Raw genomic sequence first — 16920 nt, forward strand, 5'->3', positions numbered from 1 at the left:
CGTGGACCAGTCGGAGGAGGACCTCGGAAGAAGGAGGAGTTGAGAAGATTTACTCATTTTGGAGAGTTCGGATAATGGGGATGAAGAATGGGAAATGAAGAATTCGATGTCGCGTTGCGACGGGTGATATTCAGGTACGGAAAGTCAATTGGAGTGGCACATGGAAGGTAGCTACGAGTAACGCTGGTTGCTGATCAACGAGAGCAAAGCCAGGAAACGGGAAGGTGTGACAGGCTACCGATACCTCAGGAGGAAGGGAGGAGGAAAGCACCAGCGAGGGCAAGAAGGAGCACAGGAGGGTGGTGGTTGCCGATCGTGCGTTGGAAGCTGAGCTGGAGCTATCTTTCCGGAAAGAGCAAGGAAGGTGCAAGGTGCTAGGGAGAGAGAAAGGAAGGCGGGGCATGAAACCGCGTCTGTGCAGCAAGGCGAGCCGCTAGAGCTGATGCGGAGGGATAGCTGGTGACGTCACTTTCTTTTGAGTGCTGGGATGGAGCTCTTTCTGAATCTAGTCTTCCATCTTTTTGTTCATTTTTTCTTCATCCGATTTCTTCATTTCCATCCACGTCTATTATCCTTTACTCTACCTTAGTAATGGAACTCGAGGAAAGGAAAGACAATGAAATGAAACACGAAGGTCTTCAACGAGATATGGCATGCCAGACGCATCAGATCATGCTAGAGCCTGCCTTAGTTGGTGCACATCGACGTGGACCGCAGCATGCGCCGAGAATCGCACAGCTTCCGAGTCAGATCATGGTCGCCCAAAGGATTCCCGGCCCCTCATACGAGCGAGCCTCACTGCCAGTGCCTGCTTCAAGCCAAATCAGGTAGAGGCCACCACCGGCAGACCATGCAGAAAACATCTTCAGTGTCCATCTTTGCGATGACCTGAGACAGCATATTGATAAGACAGACTTTGACATTACAAACCGTTGGGATATGACGATGATACTCCAAGAAAGATTGGGCATGGATTACAGCTGTCGGACTCCTCTCTATGACTTGTTCCCGGTCTGGCCTGTCCTGGTCTTTCATCTCTGCTGCGGCCTGCCGTGCTCCCCCAGTCTCGTCTCAGTCCGAGTCTCCATCCCCGGCATGCGACATTAAACCCCCCGGTTACCGCTCAAGTTTGTTGCACACACGATATGGAACACTCGCCGCACTGGGCCATAGGCACACTGGCTGGCTTTTCACTGGCCAACTCACACTAGTCTCTCTGCATCGCGATCCAAGAAGCACCCAAAGAGTGGGAATTCTCAGTGTCGACAGCGGTCTGGAATCTCGAGGATCGCGATGACGGCCCACGACCGGCGCAGCGCTAAGACCAAACTCCGCTAGGGCGTCTAGAGCAGCATGGGAGACCCCACCGAGCGTGCGAGCCTCTGTGTTGTCCCCGCCCAAGCTATCCGGTTTGGGCGCTGCCAAACATTCCCATGTTTGCCGTGCCCGTCATTTTTTATTTTATTTTAATTTTGGCAGCTTTGACAATTGCGGGTTTGCTGCGGGCGATGACATCCATGGATGTACCTTCTCCGCATGCTTTTGGTGGAGAGATACATGGCTGCCCCGCCCCCCGCCTGTCGTTCGAGTCTCTGTTCACTGGAGCATTGGAGACTTTTTCTTCGTCCTTTGGCTTCCCGAACTGACTGACATTGGAAGCTCTTGCATTTGGCGAGATTGGCATAGGTGCCAGGGGGGGGGGGGGGGAAAGCCATAGCTGGATAAGTACCTCAGGATGAGGTGAGGCAGCTTGTATCTCGTCAAATTTTCCTTTCCTTGTAGCTGTGTTGGTGAGAAGTACCGAGGCGAGATGGCCTAGCAGAACTCTCAACACTAACACGGGATACACGGAATCCCAGCGTTCTTCATCGCATTTTGACCAGAGCTTCCGCAGCCCCCGGCACCTTGCTTTGCTTTCCGTACCTTGGATTGGCCTGGATTTCTGTTGGATCTTCTGCTGCTTTGCTGAGCTCTTGGAATTTCTTAGGTGTGAGCTTTGCTACCTTGGCCTAGGAACGAAAATGAGGCAGGGCAGGGTAAAGGAGCATAGCGAAACCCCGCCATGTCTTGCCCTTCCTGATCTTACCTGCCGTACTTTGGTACAAGGTGAGAAGTAATGAAGGTACATGGGAAGACCGGTCGGGCTGGGAGCTGTTGGGAAGGTGAGGCCATGTACCTGAGCTAAGCTGATGGTGCTGTCTCTCTTTCTGGCCCAGTCCGTCATATCGTCACCGTCCTCGGCCGTGTTTTTCTTTTCCTCCTCCTTCTCTCCCACACACTCTCCAAACTTCTTCTCTTCCTATCACCTTTGCCTATCCCACCTCTTACAGCAGCCCGTTTATCCTCGAGGCCCACGGCCAGCTCATTCTACCGTCGAATCGTTTCTCCTCCATCTCTGTCGCCTCTCAATCAATTGCACCTGCAATTGCCACTCGCTCCATCTAGCTGCGTCTTCACCCTCGCTCAAACCCCAGCAACCGGCCCATTCTTTTTCTGGCCGGAATCGTCTCCGCATAAGCCAGTGCGCTCTCTTCCACGTCCAGGTCATCTACAGGCCCCATCCACGCCCAAGGTTCACGGTCCACGGCCACAGCTTGCTGCCCGTCGTCCCCAGGCCCCGTCCTCGACCTCGCCCTCATTGATACCCACGCCGCCGATCTGTCCGTGGGGCACGAAAGCTGCCTCCTACAACCTACGCAAATGGTCCCGAAAACCATGGTATCCAACGAAGTATACCTCCTCCCCCTCAACGATGATGGCTCGCCTCAGGTCGCCGGCGAATACATCTATCTCGCCCCAAAGACAAACGATCCTGTAACAATTCGCTTTGCAATTGAGGGTACCTCATCCATCTGTCGCCATGGCAGTCTGTGGGTCAACATTCCAGAGCAGGGCGCCGAGTTTCACAGAGACCAGTTTCGCGAGTTCAAGTAAGCTTTCTCTGCGGCTTCCACTGCTCCTCATTGCCATTGTCCAGTTTCTGGCGTGTATTCGTGTATGGAGCTTGCGACTCATGCGTTTTCTAGACTGAAGCCCGACTTCAATCGGACAATTGAAATCTCCATCCCCATCTTCCAGGCCGGCGCTTACGCCTTCTACACCACCTATGCCGAGCTGCCAGAGCTTGAAGAGGAGCTCGACTCGACTCCCCAGACCGGTGCCACCAACAAAAAGACGCCCCTCTACTACATCGATGTCGCCCCGCGTCTCAGTCTCGATGGCCGCCCGCTGCCATTGCCCGCTCTGTCCATCTTCTCAGTCATTAGCAAGTTTATGGGCAAATACCCAGGCGACTGGGAAAAGCATCTTCGCGGTATTAGCGATCGCGGTTACAACATGATTCACTTCACCCCGCTGCAGGTTCGCGGTGCTTCCAATTCCCCATACAGCTTGTACGATCAATTGGGCTGGGATCCCGAATGTTTCCCTGCCGGCGAGAAAGACATTCAGGGCTTGGTGGAGAGCTTAGAAAAGCAGTATTCCCTCCTTAGTTTGACCGACATTGTCCTTAATCACACGGCACACAATACCGCATGGCTGCAAGATCACCCGGATGCCGGATACAACTTGGTCACGGCACCTTGGCTAGAGTCCGCGTGGCTGCTGGACTCGAAGCTGTTGGAGCTTAGCGAGAACCTTGAGAAGCTTGGACTTCCCACCGAAGTGAAGAGCGACGATGACCTCATCAAGATTATGGACGCCATCAAGAAGCAAGTGATCTCTGAGATTCGCCTCTGGGAATACTACGCCATTGACGTCGAGCGCGACGTTGAGGCGGGCTTGGAGGCTTGGGTTGCCGGCAGCACCACCCTGCCGCAAGACACCACTGGCGACGCAAATGTGACGGGACTGAAAGACGCATCTCTCAAAGACCAGGCCGATTTCCTCATCAAGAACGGCCTTCAGGGCGGTGACCGCATGGGCGAGAGGTTCAGGAGAAAGGTCGACCCTAAGGTGGCTTCTGGACTTCTGTCCACCATCTTCGGACGCTACGAGGGTGAAGGGGGTAGCGGTCCGACCAAGGCGGCTGCTAAGTCAAAGTTGGTGTCTATTCTCGACGAGATCAACCTGCCATTCTACAAAGAGTATGATAACGAGCTCAGCGAGATCCTGCAGCAGCTCTTCAATCGTATCAAGTACTGCCGACTTGATGAGCATGGCCCGCGCATGGGCCCCATCAACAAGGAGTTCCCTCTCATCGAGACCTACTTCACTCGTCTGCCCAAGAACGACACGACGGCCAAGAATAAGCCCGAGGAGAATGTCTTGGTCAACAACGGTTGGGTTTGGGGCGGCAACGCCCTGGTCGACAATGCCGGCCCGGATTCTCGCGTATACCTGAGACGCGAGGTCATTGTCTGGGGCGACTGCGTCAAGCTCCGCTACGGCAAGGGTCCCTCAGACAGTCCTTTCCTGTGGGAGTTCATGACCAAGTATGCCCGTATGCTCGCCAAGTACTTTGCCGGTTTCCGCATTGACAACTGCCACTCTACGCCAATCCATGTTGCCGAGCACATTCTGGACGAGGCACGCCGAGTCCGACCGGATTTGTATGTCGTGGCAGAGTTGTTCTCTGGCTCCGAGGAGATGGACTATGTCTTCGTGAAGAGGCTGGGTCTGAGTGCTTTGATCCGTGAAGCCATGCAAGCATGGAGCACTGGAGAGCTCAGCCGCCTGGTCCATAAGCACGGCGGTCGTCCCATTGGAAGCTTCGAGGTTGACGAGATTTCAAAGGCAGACCCCAAGTCTCCAATGAGCCCCATGAGCCCGGCCAACGAAGGCAGCGACCTGCTCAACGGGAGCAGCCCGTCCTCGCGAGAGATCATCCGGAGGATCAAGCCTGTACCAGTTCAGGCCCTCTTCATGGACTGCACCCATGACAACGAGACCCCGGCTCAGAAGCGTGATGCACGCGATACCCTCCCGAACGCCGCTCTGGTCAACATGTGCGCCAGTGCAACTGGCAGTGTCATGGGTTATGATGAGATCTACCCCAAACTTGTTGACCTCGTCAACGAGACTAGGCTGTACACGTCTGAGTCATCCTCCAAGCCTGTTAAGATTGGTGGCGGCGGAAACGGCATTGGTGGCATCAAGAAGCTCTTGAACCAGATCCACACCCTCATGGGCAAGGATGGATACGATGAGACCCACATTCATCATGAGGATCAGTACATCACCGTACACAGAGTACACCCTGAGTCGAGAAAGGGATACTTCCTGATTGCCCACACTGCTTTCCCTGGCTACGGCAACGGCAATGGCGCTTTCAACGCGGTACACCTTGGAGGCACCAAAGCCCGTCATCTTGGCAGCTGGATGCTTGAGGTGGATGCAAGCGACGAGGCTCGCAAGGAGGCTCTGGACGACAAGAAGCTTCTGCGTGGCCTGCCTAGTCGCGTGGTAGATGTCCCCGGCGTTCGCATGGAGGTCAAGGGCGACGATACCATTATTACTGTGCGCGACAAGTTCCCTCCTGGCAGCATTGCTCTCTTCGAGACATGGATCCCGGCAGCTGAGCACTCATCTGGTCTCGACAACTACGTCACCTCGGGTGCTAGGTCCGCGGTTGAGAACCTGAACCTGGTGGATCTCAACTTCCTGCTTTACCGATGTGAGGCCGAGGAACGTGATGGAAGCGGTGGCAACGATGGCTGCTACGAGATTCCCGGCTACGGCAAGCTCGTTTATGCCGGTCTCCAGGGATGGTGGAGTCTTCTGAAGGATATTATCCGGGACAACAACCTTGCTCATCCTCTGTGCCAGAATCTTCGTGACGGCCAATGGGCTCTGGATTACATTGTCGGACGCCTGGAGCGCATCAGTAAGACTCCCGACTTTGAGAACCTTGAGAAGCCCGCCGTCTGGCTCAAGGAGCGGTTTGATGCGATTCGCAAGATCCCCAGCTTTTTGCTGCCAAGATACTTTGGCCTCGTTCTGCGCACCTTGTACACTGCCTCTTGGGAGCGTGGACTTGAACTCATGAACGACAACGTTCGCGAAGGACAATGGTTCCTCCAAAGTCTCGCCATGGTCAGCGTGCAAGAGACTGGCCTGGTCAAATCTGGCTCTTTGTGGCCCAAGAAGCTGGTCCCATCGTTGGCTGCCGGTCTGCCTCATTTTGCTGTCGAGTGGGCGAGATGCTGGGGACGTGATGTTTTCATCTCCTTGCGTGGTCTCTACCTTGGCACCGGCCGTTTCGACGAAGCAAAGGAGCACATCCTTGCCTTTGCCAGCGTTCTGAAGCACGGTATGATTCCCAACCTGCTCAGCAGCGGAGCTTTGCCGCGTTACAACTCTCGCGACTCCATCTGGTTCTTCCTTCAGTGCATCCAAGACTACACCAAGTTCGCACCCAATGGACTGGACCTGCTCCAGGAAAAGGTCAAGAGACGCTTCCTGCCTTACGACGATACCTGGTTCGATGTCGATGACTCTCGCACCTATTCCCAGGAGAGCACCATCGAGGATATCATCCAGGAAGCGCTGCAGAGACACGCATCTGGCATGTCCTTCCGTGAGGCCAATGCTGGTCCCTCGATCGACTCGCAGATGAGTGACAATGGCTTCAACATTTCCATCAAGACTGACTGGGACACTGGCATCATCTTTGGTGGTAACCAGAATAACTGCGGTACATGGATGGACAAGATGGGCGAAAGCGAAAAAGCTGGCTCAAAGGGTGTTCCCGGTACACCCCGTGACGGCGCTGCCATTGAGATCACTGGTCTCCTATACAGCACTCTGAAGTGGGTGGCGTCGCTCAACCAGCAAGGCAAGTACCAGTATTCGTCCGTGAAGAAGGCAGACGAGTCGACAATTTCTCACAGAGAGTGGGCCAACCTGATTCGCGACAACTTTGAGCGATGCTACTGGGTTCCTCTTTCTTCTGAGGAAGACGGCAAGTACGATGTCAACCCGCAGGTCATCAATCGTCGCGGAATTTACAAGGACTTGTACAAGTCTGGCAAGGAGTACGAGGACTACCAGCTGCGTGCCAACTTCCCCATCGCCATGTGCGCGGCACCCGAGCTCTTCGATCCCGCGCATGCGCTGCACGCCCTCTTGGTAGCCGACAAGTCCATCCGTGGACCTACAGGCATGGCGACTCTCGACCCCGCCGATCTCAACTATAGGCCGTACTACCGCAACAGCGAAGACAGTGAGGACTTCGCCACTAGCAAGGGACGAAACTATCACCAGGGCCCGGAATGGCTGTGGCCAACTGGTTTCTTCCTCCGTGCCCTGCTCAAGTTTGACCTCGCCAGAAGAGGTGACCAGGCTGGACGCATCGAGGCCTTCCAGCAAGTTACGCGGAGACTCATGGGCTGCAAGCAGATGATCCGGGAAAGCGTCTGGGCCGGACTCGCGGAGCTGACGCAAAAGGATGGCGAAGATTGCCCCGATTCTGTAAGTTGTTTCTGATTGTAAACAGTGGCTCATTTGCTGACAAACAATAGTGCCCTACACAGGCGTGGTCTGCCGGTTGTCTGATTGACTTGTACATGGATGCGGCTGAAGAGCAAAGCGACAAAGCCAAAATCGCCTTACCTGTAAGGACCAAGTAAATGATTCGACGTTGCGAAAACTAATAACTCCTACTGGGAACCGTATTCAAATTAGTTAGGCGCTTTGAGAGTTTCCACGCGGATGATGCAGAAAAGACACCCTGGGCCCGATCAAAAGCAGTATGAACTTTGTTGATTTTTGGATCCGAACACGACACGCGTTTAATGGTATATAGATAGACTGCATGAATAATAGCATGGTACACCTGAACTGCGTCCTCTTCGCTTGGTCACACTTGTAGATGTCGCATAGTTCAAGTACACGAGGGTGAATAACCTTTGGCTTTGCGTACTCTTCACGCGTGCTGAAAATATGTCAAAACACCTCACTCAAACCGAATCGAATACATGAGATTCTTGACAGGTTCAAACCTCTCCATCCCCTCGCCCCTGAGCTCAAAAGCAGGAACCTCGTCAACCCACGTCTCAATCCTCGCTCTCCTCCCATGTTGCGCCGCCACCCTCGTCCAAAACTTGACAAAACTCGCTTCCGTGTGCCGATACAGCCTCTGACCCTTGTGCATCTCCTCCCTCCGCGCCTCGCCATCCTTCGTGCCCGCCGTGCGGCCGAAAATCAAGTCGTTTGGTTTTCCCGAGAGTAAAGCTAGCAGGAAGGCGGCGTAGGTTTCTTGGTCTTGTAGGCTGAAGCAGTGCTGGACGTAGTTTGCTGTGATGATGGTGAAGTTGTTACGCCAGGAGGAGGGGAGGGTTGAGGGCGGAGAGAGGGCGTTTGCTTGGAGGAATGTAATTGGGGTGTGAGGGTCGTTGAAGAGTGATTTGCCGGCGGAGAAGAAGGAGGGGGTTAGGTCTATGCCGTGGAGGGATTGTGGGGGTGAACCTGCGTGGAGCTGGGGAGTTGTTAGTTGATTGCTGGTCGAGATGGTTTCATGATATTGTATGGCGTTCTTGTGGAGTTGATGGTAAGGGTGCGTAGAGTGTAAGAAGTCAGGCAGGAGAGGAAAAAAAGAAGGGCAAAAGGAGAGGAAAGGATAGACGCACCAGACTACGTAGATCCTGGCCAACGGCGCATCCAAAGTCGACGAGATTCTCGCCTCGTTGCGTACGCCACACGGCCTCGTCGAATTCCTTGTTGCTTCGGAGCTGTAGCTTGAGGAAGAGCCAGAGGCCTATGCATGGGTAGGGACAGTCGTTCCATGCCTTTCTGCGCTGAGGAGAGAGAGGCCGTGGGTCAGTATTACGTTGACGATGCTGAGGAAGTCGGGTTTGGGAAAGTCCAGGGGAGGAAATGTGAGTGTGAGTTTGAGAGGTCGGGCGGTGAGCGACCTACTGCTTCTTCAAGATGGTCTTGGAGCTTATCTTCTGGGATCTTTGCGTATTCTATAAAGAGCCTTTTTGTGTGTTCCTCGAGAGGGGGAAAGGTCTCGGTCCAGAATGGGGAATTTGTGTCTCGGTCTGTGGGGATGCGGTGGGCTGGGAGGTTGGGGGTTGCTTCATCGGCCATGGCTGTAGAAAACGGGATGTGGTAGAACGATTATTAGAAAGATGAAGCTTAAGTCAATTTGCCAAGTCATGTATGGGAGAACGAGGGGAATCGACATGCGGATGGTTGTAAATGTCTGTGTGCTGGTAGCTGGGAGCCGGCGAGCTTGGGGAAGCCCCGTCGGTCGGGGATTATTTGGTAATCGGAGCCGATTGGACTTCATGTTGGGTGCACGTCTAGTGCTCAGATGAACTCACGTATGGCGTGTGATAGACTTCATGCCAGCCTCAGTACCATTCATAGGTGCACGAATGAGGAGCGCCCTCTCTAGTTTGAGCTCGCGTGCCGGCAGCCGTTGAATCGGTGTCTACGTCTGTGATTGAGTGAGGAAGAAGTCCCAATTGAGGACCTATTGTGTATACGAAAGACATCCTAATAGCCGAAGATCTTCATTCGCAGATCATGTATCCGGCTGGAACCTTTTACAGATGTAGAAATTTATCTATCCGTGTTCACTGTTTCTTCGGACGAAAGTCACGATGCTTACACTTCAGAAAATGGTTGGCAGGAACATGTAGGTTGATATACCCTGGAGCACCATGTACACCGTAAGTCCTCTTCCACAATCTTGATCTAATCAAGATATCAACCAGAAGTGTTGGGCTCGTCATACAGGCCAGATATGGAACGAAAAACTGTAACTGCGTCCACGCCTCTTCTTGCCGTCCTTCGTTGCAGAGGGAGGGAGCTCCACCCTTCAACATATCTCGTCCAACCTACCTGTAGAGTCTCATCATCTCGAACGACAAATACCAGCAGTGATCATGCCCGTCAATTGAATCGCAGAGCTCGATAATGGCGGACGCCGAATTCTCTTCCAAGAAGTGAAGCTGTAGCGGAGCATAAACGATACTCGTCCCGCACACAAGCTCGAACCAATTATGAACAGGAACCATCGAAAAATCTACCGCGATGCCTGCGAAACATCCTGCAGGTGCCAGGACCTCTGCGCCCACATGGCAGTTTGATCGACCCGCTCAGACAAGCCTCATGATTGTGGATAATACTCTTTGGCAAGGGATTGAAAGAAGAAAAAGCTTACGCATACGACCACGGGATATCGGCATCGAGTCAGTTACAGTTGCAAAACAAAACAAAACATTGCTGGTGCTCTGAATGCAAAGCGTGTCAGTGGCCGTGGTTGTGAACGGGTATAAGAAATTATCATTTGATTCGAGATGATGCTAAGCTGACCACACGAGCCCTCCCGCTTTCCGGGGCCTGTTCTTCAAAGAACATTTCCCCCGGGGCCCAAGGGAAACAGGCCGCTTCTGTTACGCAGCTGTGTGAGACTGGGGGTCTCCTGCCATCGGCCTGTTTCCACCCCTTCAAACTCGCCCTTTTTGATTGCGTGGTTTCACTGTCAAGAACCAGGACCACCAATGCTGTTTATGTCCGACGACAGAACCCTCCATTGTTTCCAGCCGTACGCCTAATCAATGACCAAAGGGAAAAAAGGAAGAGCAACAAGTATTGCCTGAGAACAAGTATGTGTGAATATCCAAACACCAATGCCGTGAAATATGTGAACGCCGTCTCGTTAAGCCGTTGAGAGATAGTGATGAAGAGTGATGCCGCACAACATGTCTAATGAAGTCGCACTCTTATGTCCGCTCGTTGACAACCCACTTCTTCTTCTCCTTGGGGGGTTTCTCATCGTACACGGCAGGCGGCGGGCCGGGCATGAACTGGCCGGGAGAGTTGACGATACCAGCTTGGTTGACATTGACACCAGAACCGGCAATGATGCCGCTAGGTCCCTTGTGCGCGTGCTTGCCGAGCTCGTACATGCGGTCCTTACGGCGGAGGTAGCGTCGGCGCCAGATGCAGGCGCCAACCCAAATACCAGCAATGGCGACAACGAGGATGACAAGCATGACGACCCATCTCCAGTGATTAGAGAGCCTATATTGGAAGGTTAGCGATAGCGGGGCATGGAAGGCTGGGAATATTCTCACCAATCGCCGCCATTTCCACTGTTGGAGGATCCTTTTGAAGCTCCGCTTGTTGAGGAAGATCCTGCCGAGGACGAGGATGCAGTCGCAGCACCGCCTGTGACGGAATTACAGAATGAAGTGTACCATCCTTGGATACTGCTGAAGCCAGCGTCGTCGCATCCAGCAGCGGGGCAGACACCGCCGGCGGCTGTTGAGAAGGCTTGCAGAACACCCTGACTACAGAAACATCTGTCGTAGGTATTGGCATCTGCCGCCGCGACAGCAGGAGGAACACAGGCGCCGTTGGCGTCGTATAGGGGGCCACAGTTCACAGCGCACGCGGGCAACTGCGCAAAGGGCATAATCGTTGTTGAAAGGCCAGCTGCATCATGTTTAGCTAGGGATTTATCGTCCAAGATTGCGGAATTGTCACTTACACATCTTGACGGTATTGGCGATTTGTTGGAGAGTAAGGGAACAGATGGAGCGTTGGAAATGGAAAAAGAAGGAATTCGGAGAGAAGTAGGCAACTTGTCAGCCGTTGCGGCCAAAACAAGTCGTTGGAATGCGGAGACGTTGAGAGCAATCGATGGTAGGTATTCCCTCCTTATTGCGGTGGTCCAAGACACGTCGGGTGGCACGAGTGCGAAATTGAGCCACAATCCAGCGAGTCAAGCCCAGAAAATTGGCGGCCGGAGAGGAATGCGATGCACAGTTGGCAGCGGTGAATTCGCAGATTGAATTTGGTCACAGCAAAAAAAATCCCGAGTTGTGAACAATGCCGTTGGCGGATATGCACGTCAGCGTGTGGTTTTCGTCCCAAGTCGGTCGAGGTTGAGCCAGGTCCAGCTGCCGTCCCAGGTTCTGCCGCACAGATTGCTTCAAAACGTCGTAATGTGCGTTTCGATGCACGAAAGCCAAGTTCTGAAAATTTCCGGAAGAGATTCCGTGCGGATGGAAGTCCTTCTGATGATTTTTCGTGTTCCGGTTTGTGACGTCGAGGAAGCGTGGATTCTGACAATTGCGGGTGTTTGTCACCAGCGTTCGGTCGGCTCGGGCTTCGGAGGATGGAGCGTAGGTATTTGGAGGAAGCGAGATTCTCGTATACGTAGGACGGGTCCTGGGAAGCGGCGTTTCAGTGGACTTTGATCTGGATCCTTCGTCGATTGTACGTCGGTCGGCCAGGGGCGAGGTGGTACAAGCGAGTGACGATAATCGGGAAGCGAACGTCGAGTGCGTGAAGCTTGACGATGTCGGTCGGCACGGCTGATACTGGATTCGAGGCTTCTCCTTGTTGTAGTGACGAAGCGAGTGTGTGGGGAGATGGAGGAGAGAAGGGAAGAGGACGGGAGAGGAGAAGGAGACTGAAGCCGGGCTGGCTGTGGTTTGTTTAATTGTGTCGGATATTTGGCGAAAGTGAAGGTGACGAACAGGAAAAGGAAGTGGAAGGGAGGAAAGGTGGTGAGAAGGAGACAAGATGAGGGAAACGGATGATTGATGACGGGACTGAATTTGGATGGCAGAGCCGATGGAACATGGGCAATTGGGAGAAATCGACAGGGCGAAAAAGCAAGAAATGCGCGGTAAGACACCCGACCAAGGACGGGCGATGGATCGATGGGATGGTACGACCCAGGGGCGGTACCTTCGTTGCCACCACTTTCAAGGTGTGTGCGCAAGTACATTTCCCGGCCTGTCCTGACCTGCCGATGCAGAAGCGCCAGCCCCAGCAAACGGCTAAACAGCGCCTGCATCCCCCCATCCTCCATTCATCCATCGTACACGGCACCACCATTTCTGCATCTCAGCATTCACTATGTATGTAGCACAGCACGACACTCCCGACAACGAACACAAACTTGGCACTAGCCACAGTGACAACACACACTGTCGACGGGCCCAAGAGGGGAAACACTAACGATCACCGGGGCCTTGCTACGCTGAAAGCATGGGAAGCGCTGCGGGAACGACGGGCTCCTCATCAACTCGACGGACCAGTGGCCACCGGCTGGGTCAGAAACTGGGTCCGGGGTTCCAGCTTGACCAGCGTTTCCCCTCTAGCGAGCTGCGAAAAGCAGTCCGGTCCCTGATCGAGGGCGGGACAAGGATTGCTGCATCTTCAGGTTTAGGTTATGGCTCCCCTCCTCTACCGGGTTCCGTATTCTGTACGGAGTACCGTGTTCATGGGAGCCCGAATGGTGGAATCTGCATTGGGAATTGTCCCGCCGTAGCTCGGAAGGCTCGGTCACAACTGCAGTCTTTTTCTTCTCTTCAACTTGTTGTCAGCGGTCCTCGGACTCTATCTTGCTCTGGTCGCAATTCTCGCTCTCACGTATCCAAACATCGTTTTGCTGACACTTATGCAGCCTGCTGCACGCAACACGGGAGTCCGTGATGCTCGTCAACTCACTGGCCCTGCCGCGTATGTCTCTGACTGATTGGCCCCATTGGCCCCCAATATCAATGATGGAAGAGCACAAACCGGGCGGTGCAGCGCCAGCGAGCTAAAGAGTCGAGCTACCCGGGCCGGCCGAGCGAGCTGGGCACATCTCTACGGCAGAGCCAGCCATCTGAGAAAAGGACGAGGCTTGGCTATCGAAGACACCATCACGGCACCTCTGCGGCACAGGGCGTTCTCATGGCTTGCTGTCCTGTCAACTGCGTTCCCTGCCACCATACCCTTCTTTGTGGTTGCAAAGACGCGGACAATACCTTGCTCGACACAATCTAGGTGTCTAGGAAGGGAACAAAGGTCCCGGTCAACAAAGGTGTCGCGCGTGTTGCACGAGGCGTCAATAACAAAAGCTGAAAAGGTGCGCCAACCTCCAGCTCCTACCTAGCTGCTCTCAGCGCTGTCAACCGTTATAGCGTTTAGCTCTCCGTTTTGGTTTCCTTCTCTCCGTCTCTTACTCGAGACAACAGACTCCAGAGTGACAAGACGGAAGGACGGAAAGAGTCAAGTGGTGCAGGGGGTGGCTGGGTTACGCGTGAGGAGGGGCGCGCTATGCCCATCTAGTCATTCGTTTTCCAATCTTTCTGCAGGAATTTTGTGGAGGAAAGCTCGTCAGGGACGAAGTGGACTGGTCGAGAACAAATGAATTGGGAACTCTGCAGAAAGCGGGAGCGGGAAGCCAGAGAGTGATTGATTGACTGGGCGAGGACTGAGAGAAGACTTCGAGAGAGGGTCTTCCTGGGACCCAAACAGTCGTTTCTCTGTCTCACCGGCCCTGCATCCAGCGATCAGCGCATGCTGCAAACACTTCTCAGTCAATCATTCAGTGACATTCTCGTCGCTGTGTTGCAGTTGTCTTCCGCTCTTCGTCTCCTTTCCCTTGCTGCCCCCTTGCAAATAAACAAATTCATCGCCCCTTGAAGCCCCTTCTCCACCCTCCAACTACCGCACACATTTATTCATACAGTGTTGCCCCTGGTGCCGTCCACGCCGTCCTCCCTGCCGGAACACTCAAAAGAACACTGAAACTGAGGCGCAAAAGGGGTGGGCTCTTGACCCTCTCTCGACAGAGAACGAAGGAGCATCCACGTGGAGAAGGGGGCCGATGATGGAAGACGAAGCGAAGCGATCTCAACGCAAAACATGGGCAGTTAGTGCACATCATAGAGAGATCTGTTACCTCGAAGGATTTTCCCTTCCCTCCACTGTAGACTCGATGGTCGCGCTAGGTTTGGCTCGCTTTGAGGGGGCTTGAACCTGGGGAACACAAGCAACCGCGAACACTAAACAGAAAACTCATTTGTGTGTGAAACCAAAAACAGTGCCCATCGTCCGCTGCCAATTAATTTCGGTCAAAGCTTACTGAGGATGGCGGCCTTCTGATTTGGGGTGTTTGACGTCATGTAGGTTGTCCGTCTCATTTCTGCTTTTATGCTTATGCTTTTTGCTGTCCCTAGCCGGCAGGGAAGGGTGAACATAGGCTAGCCTGGACCAGTAAAGCAATTCAGATGTTTGAGACGATTGAGACTCTTGAGAGTCAGGTGAGAGGTAAGGTGAATTAGATTGAGAATGGGAGTGAGAGTGAGAATGAGCCTAAGCAACTCTGTACAGAGGGTGAGAGGGTACGTATTTTGCTGACTTCATCTCGTCGACTTGTGCCGCTGACATAAGTCGAGCTGTCAACAAGCGAGCATGCGAGAATAGGGAAATTGAACCCCGGACAAAGGGACGCCTATCCCCAAAAATAATTCGGCTCTCAGTCAGCTTACGACCACCGCTGCAACTCTTCAATCTCGCCAAAATCCAAACTTGATACTCAAACTCCAGACTATCGAATTCACAAGTCACACACACATACACACGCATCGGGACATCACGCACACCGTCAGGGTTGCCCGGGTATTCACTCAACTACAATCCTCCCCAACATTCCGTATCTTCTTTCCAGCCTCTTTCAAGAGAGTTCTCAAGTGCTTCCTAAGTCTCTTGGCCGCCTGCTTGCAGCCCGCGGGGGACAGCGGCAAGTGACTGTGCAACTTGCATGACGTCTCCATCTGTGCTTTGGGTCCTTGGGAGGCCTTGCCAAGCTGCGCCGTTGGGCTCGGCACGCTTGCCCGGATGCGTCCGAGAGAATGAGTGCCGAATAGGGCCAACAGCCAAGAGATGGGCCAGGCAGGGGAAGAACCGAAAAAAGCAAATACGAAGATTCCTTTGGCACTTTGCGTTCGCGGGTCCCGAAGAAGAGAATTAGGTACCAAGGCTTCGGAACTCTGTCTTCAATGTTCGTTGTTGGGGGCGATGTCAGATTTACATGTTCGGACGGAGTAGTAGGTATTATGAGGACTTGTTGCTCAACAGCAACTTTATGCTGCATCGAGTCGGGGCTGATGGCACTAATCAAAGCGCGCCATTCTCAGCCACCTTGGCCCCAATCTCTCAGAGTTCCTCATCAGCCTCATGAAACTTTAGCCCGAATCCACTGGCTTCTTCCCGAGCCACATCCCAACTTCATCGCCAAGCCATGACACCAAGTCAGTCATAGCCCTCTGCGTCTTCTGACATTGTGCGCACGGATTCTGGACCCCTTCATCTCCACGATGATGCGCGGGGTAGAGAATCGAGAGGCTCTTCCGATTAGGCACGGGAGAAGATGTTTATTGCAAAGTGCATCTAAGTCTATCTTTGAAGTGAATAGTGGTGACAGAACTGAAAATAGGCGACGTTAATCCAATGACGAGACTTTTCTAACAAAAACGAACTAGAACAGTCCCTTAACTAGACTAAGATCTCTTGAAGGACCATGCAGTAGGTACTTCAGCGCGGCTGCTGCTGCTGCTGCTGCGGCCGGGATGAGGCGTACGTCGCCGATGCCCCGGACCCCTGACGTCCGTCAGCCTGCCCCGCCGCCGATCCGTCCGCCGAAACCGCGGCGATATTGTGGTATGGCTCCTGATGGAACGGCTGCGTTAGCCACATACCCATCGGACTGTCGTGAGCCCCCATGGTCGTTGTTGTTGTTGTCTGGCTCCTGCCGAGCGATCGGTCAACCGGGACGGTGCTGGACGAGGAGGAGCTCTGCCCGTTGGGTGCCCTGGTGCCGGGGCCTGGCCGGTAGTAAATTCAGTTAGCTGTGGTCTCTTAGTTTTGAGGATCGGGGAGATTTTATACTCTTAGACTTCGAGGAAGACTGCTTGGAGGTATGCTTGCCCATCTTGTCTTTCGTAAGGTACTCTGAAAGATACCCTTGTTTGAGAATATCAAAGCTGAATACCTTGAACTGGGTATTGCTGATTCTTATTGAGTGTCTGAAGGTGAGAGTATGAATATCGATGTGCAGTTATTGTTTGGGAAGATGATGATCCGAGTGATGTCTGTGATGTCTCTCCATCTTCCGATCACCAACTCGTGAGATTCGAGCCTCTCTTTATACTCCTTTCTCGCCTGCATGAATCTCCTTCCCAT

The 16920-nt window shown here is 53.5% G+C and overlaps 7 protein-coding genes across 7 annotated transcripts; 3 read left to right on the plus strand and 4 right to left on the minus strand.

The window, feature by feature from the left end:
• Positions 1-1013: 1013 nt before the first annotated feature.
• CPAR01_05721 (uncharacterized protein) lies at positions 1014-1338 on the plus strand (the record flags this gene model as incomplete). Its single annotated transcript, XM_060489997.1, has 2 exons — positions 1014-1127; positions 1174-1338. Coding segments are annotated over 2 exons (279 nt in total), but the record flags the coding sequence as incomplete, so codon positions are not given.
• Positions 1339-2715: 1377 nt separating this feature from the next.
• CPAR01_05722 (glycogen debranching enzyme) lies at positions 2716-7568 on the plus strand (the record flags this gene model as incomplete). The annotated part of the gene is made up of 3 exons (XM_060489998.1): positions 2716-2930; positions 3027-7410; positions 7461-7568. 3 exons carry the CDS (start codon positions 2716-2718, stop codon positions 7566-7568), a joined length of 4707 nt encoding a protein of 1568 aa, XP_060351464.1.
• A 326-nt stretch (positions 7569-7894) lies between these two features.
• Positions 7895-9030, minus strand: CPAR01_05723 (uncharacterized protein; the record flags this gene model as incomplete). Its single annotated transcript, XM_060489999.1, has 3 exons — positions 7895-8416; positions 8568-8777; positions 8857-9030. 3 exons carry the CDS (start codon positions 9028-9030, stop codon positions 7895-7897), a joined length of 906 nt encoding a protein of 301 aa, XP_060351465.1.
• Positions 9031-10673: 1643 nt separating this feature from the next.
• CPAR01_05724 (uncharacterized protein) lies at positions 10674-11447 on the minus strand (the record flags this gene model as incomplete). Its single annotated transcript, XM_060490000.1, has 3 exons — positions 10674-10974; positions 11028-11388; positions 11444-11447. The coding sequence occupies 3 exons, from the start codon at positions 11445-11447 to the stop codon at positions 10674-10676; spliced, it is 666 nt and encodes a 221-aa protein (XP_060351466.1).
• A 593-nt stretch (positions 11448-12040) lies between these two features.
• CPAR01_05725 (uncharacterized protein) lies at positions 12041-12760 on the minus strand (the record flags this gene model as incomplete). The annotated part of the gene is made up of 1 exon (XM_060490001.1): positions 12041-12760. One exon carries the CDS (start codon positions 12758-12760, stop codon positions 12041-12043), a length of 720 nt encoding a protein of 239 aa, XP_060351467.1.
• A 711-nt stretch (positions 12761-13471) lies between these two features.
• On the plus strand, positions 13472-13846 carry CPAR01_05726 (uncharacterized protein; the record flags this gene model as incomplete). Its single annotated transcript, XM_060490002.1, has 1 exon — positions 13472-13846. A coding segment is annotated over one exon (375 nt), but the record flags the coding sequence as incomplete, so codon positions are not given.
• Positions 13847-16272: 2426 nt separating this feature from the next.
• On the minus strand, positions 16273-16669 carry CPAR01_05727 (uncharacterized protein; the record flags this gene model as incomplete). The annotated part of the gene is made up of 2 exons (XM_060490003.1): positions 16273-16562; positions 16627-16669. The coding sequence occupies 2 exons, from the start codon at positions 16667-16669 to the stop codon at positions 16273-16275; spliced, it is 333 nt and encodes a 110-aa protein (XP_060351469.1).
• Positions 16670-16920: the final 251 nt, after the last annotated feature.

Source organism: Colletotrichum paranaense (assembly GCF_030867605.1).
Source record: "Colletotrichum paranaense strain IMI 384185 chromosome Unknown Scaffold_4.1, whole genome shotgun sequence".
NCBI classification, from domain to species: Eukaryota; Fungi; Ascomycota; class Sordariomycetes; order Glomerellales; family Glomerellaceae; genus Colletotrichum; species Colletotrichum paranaense.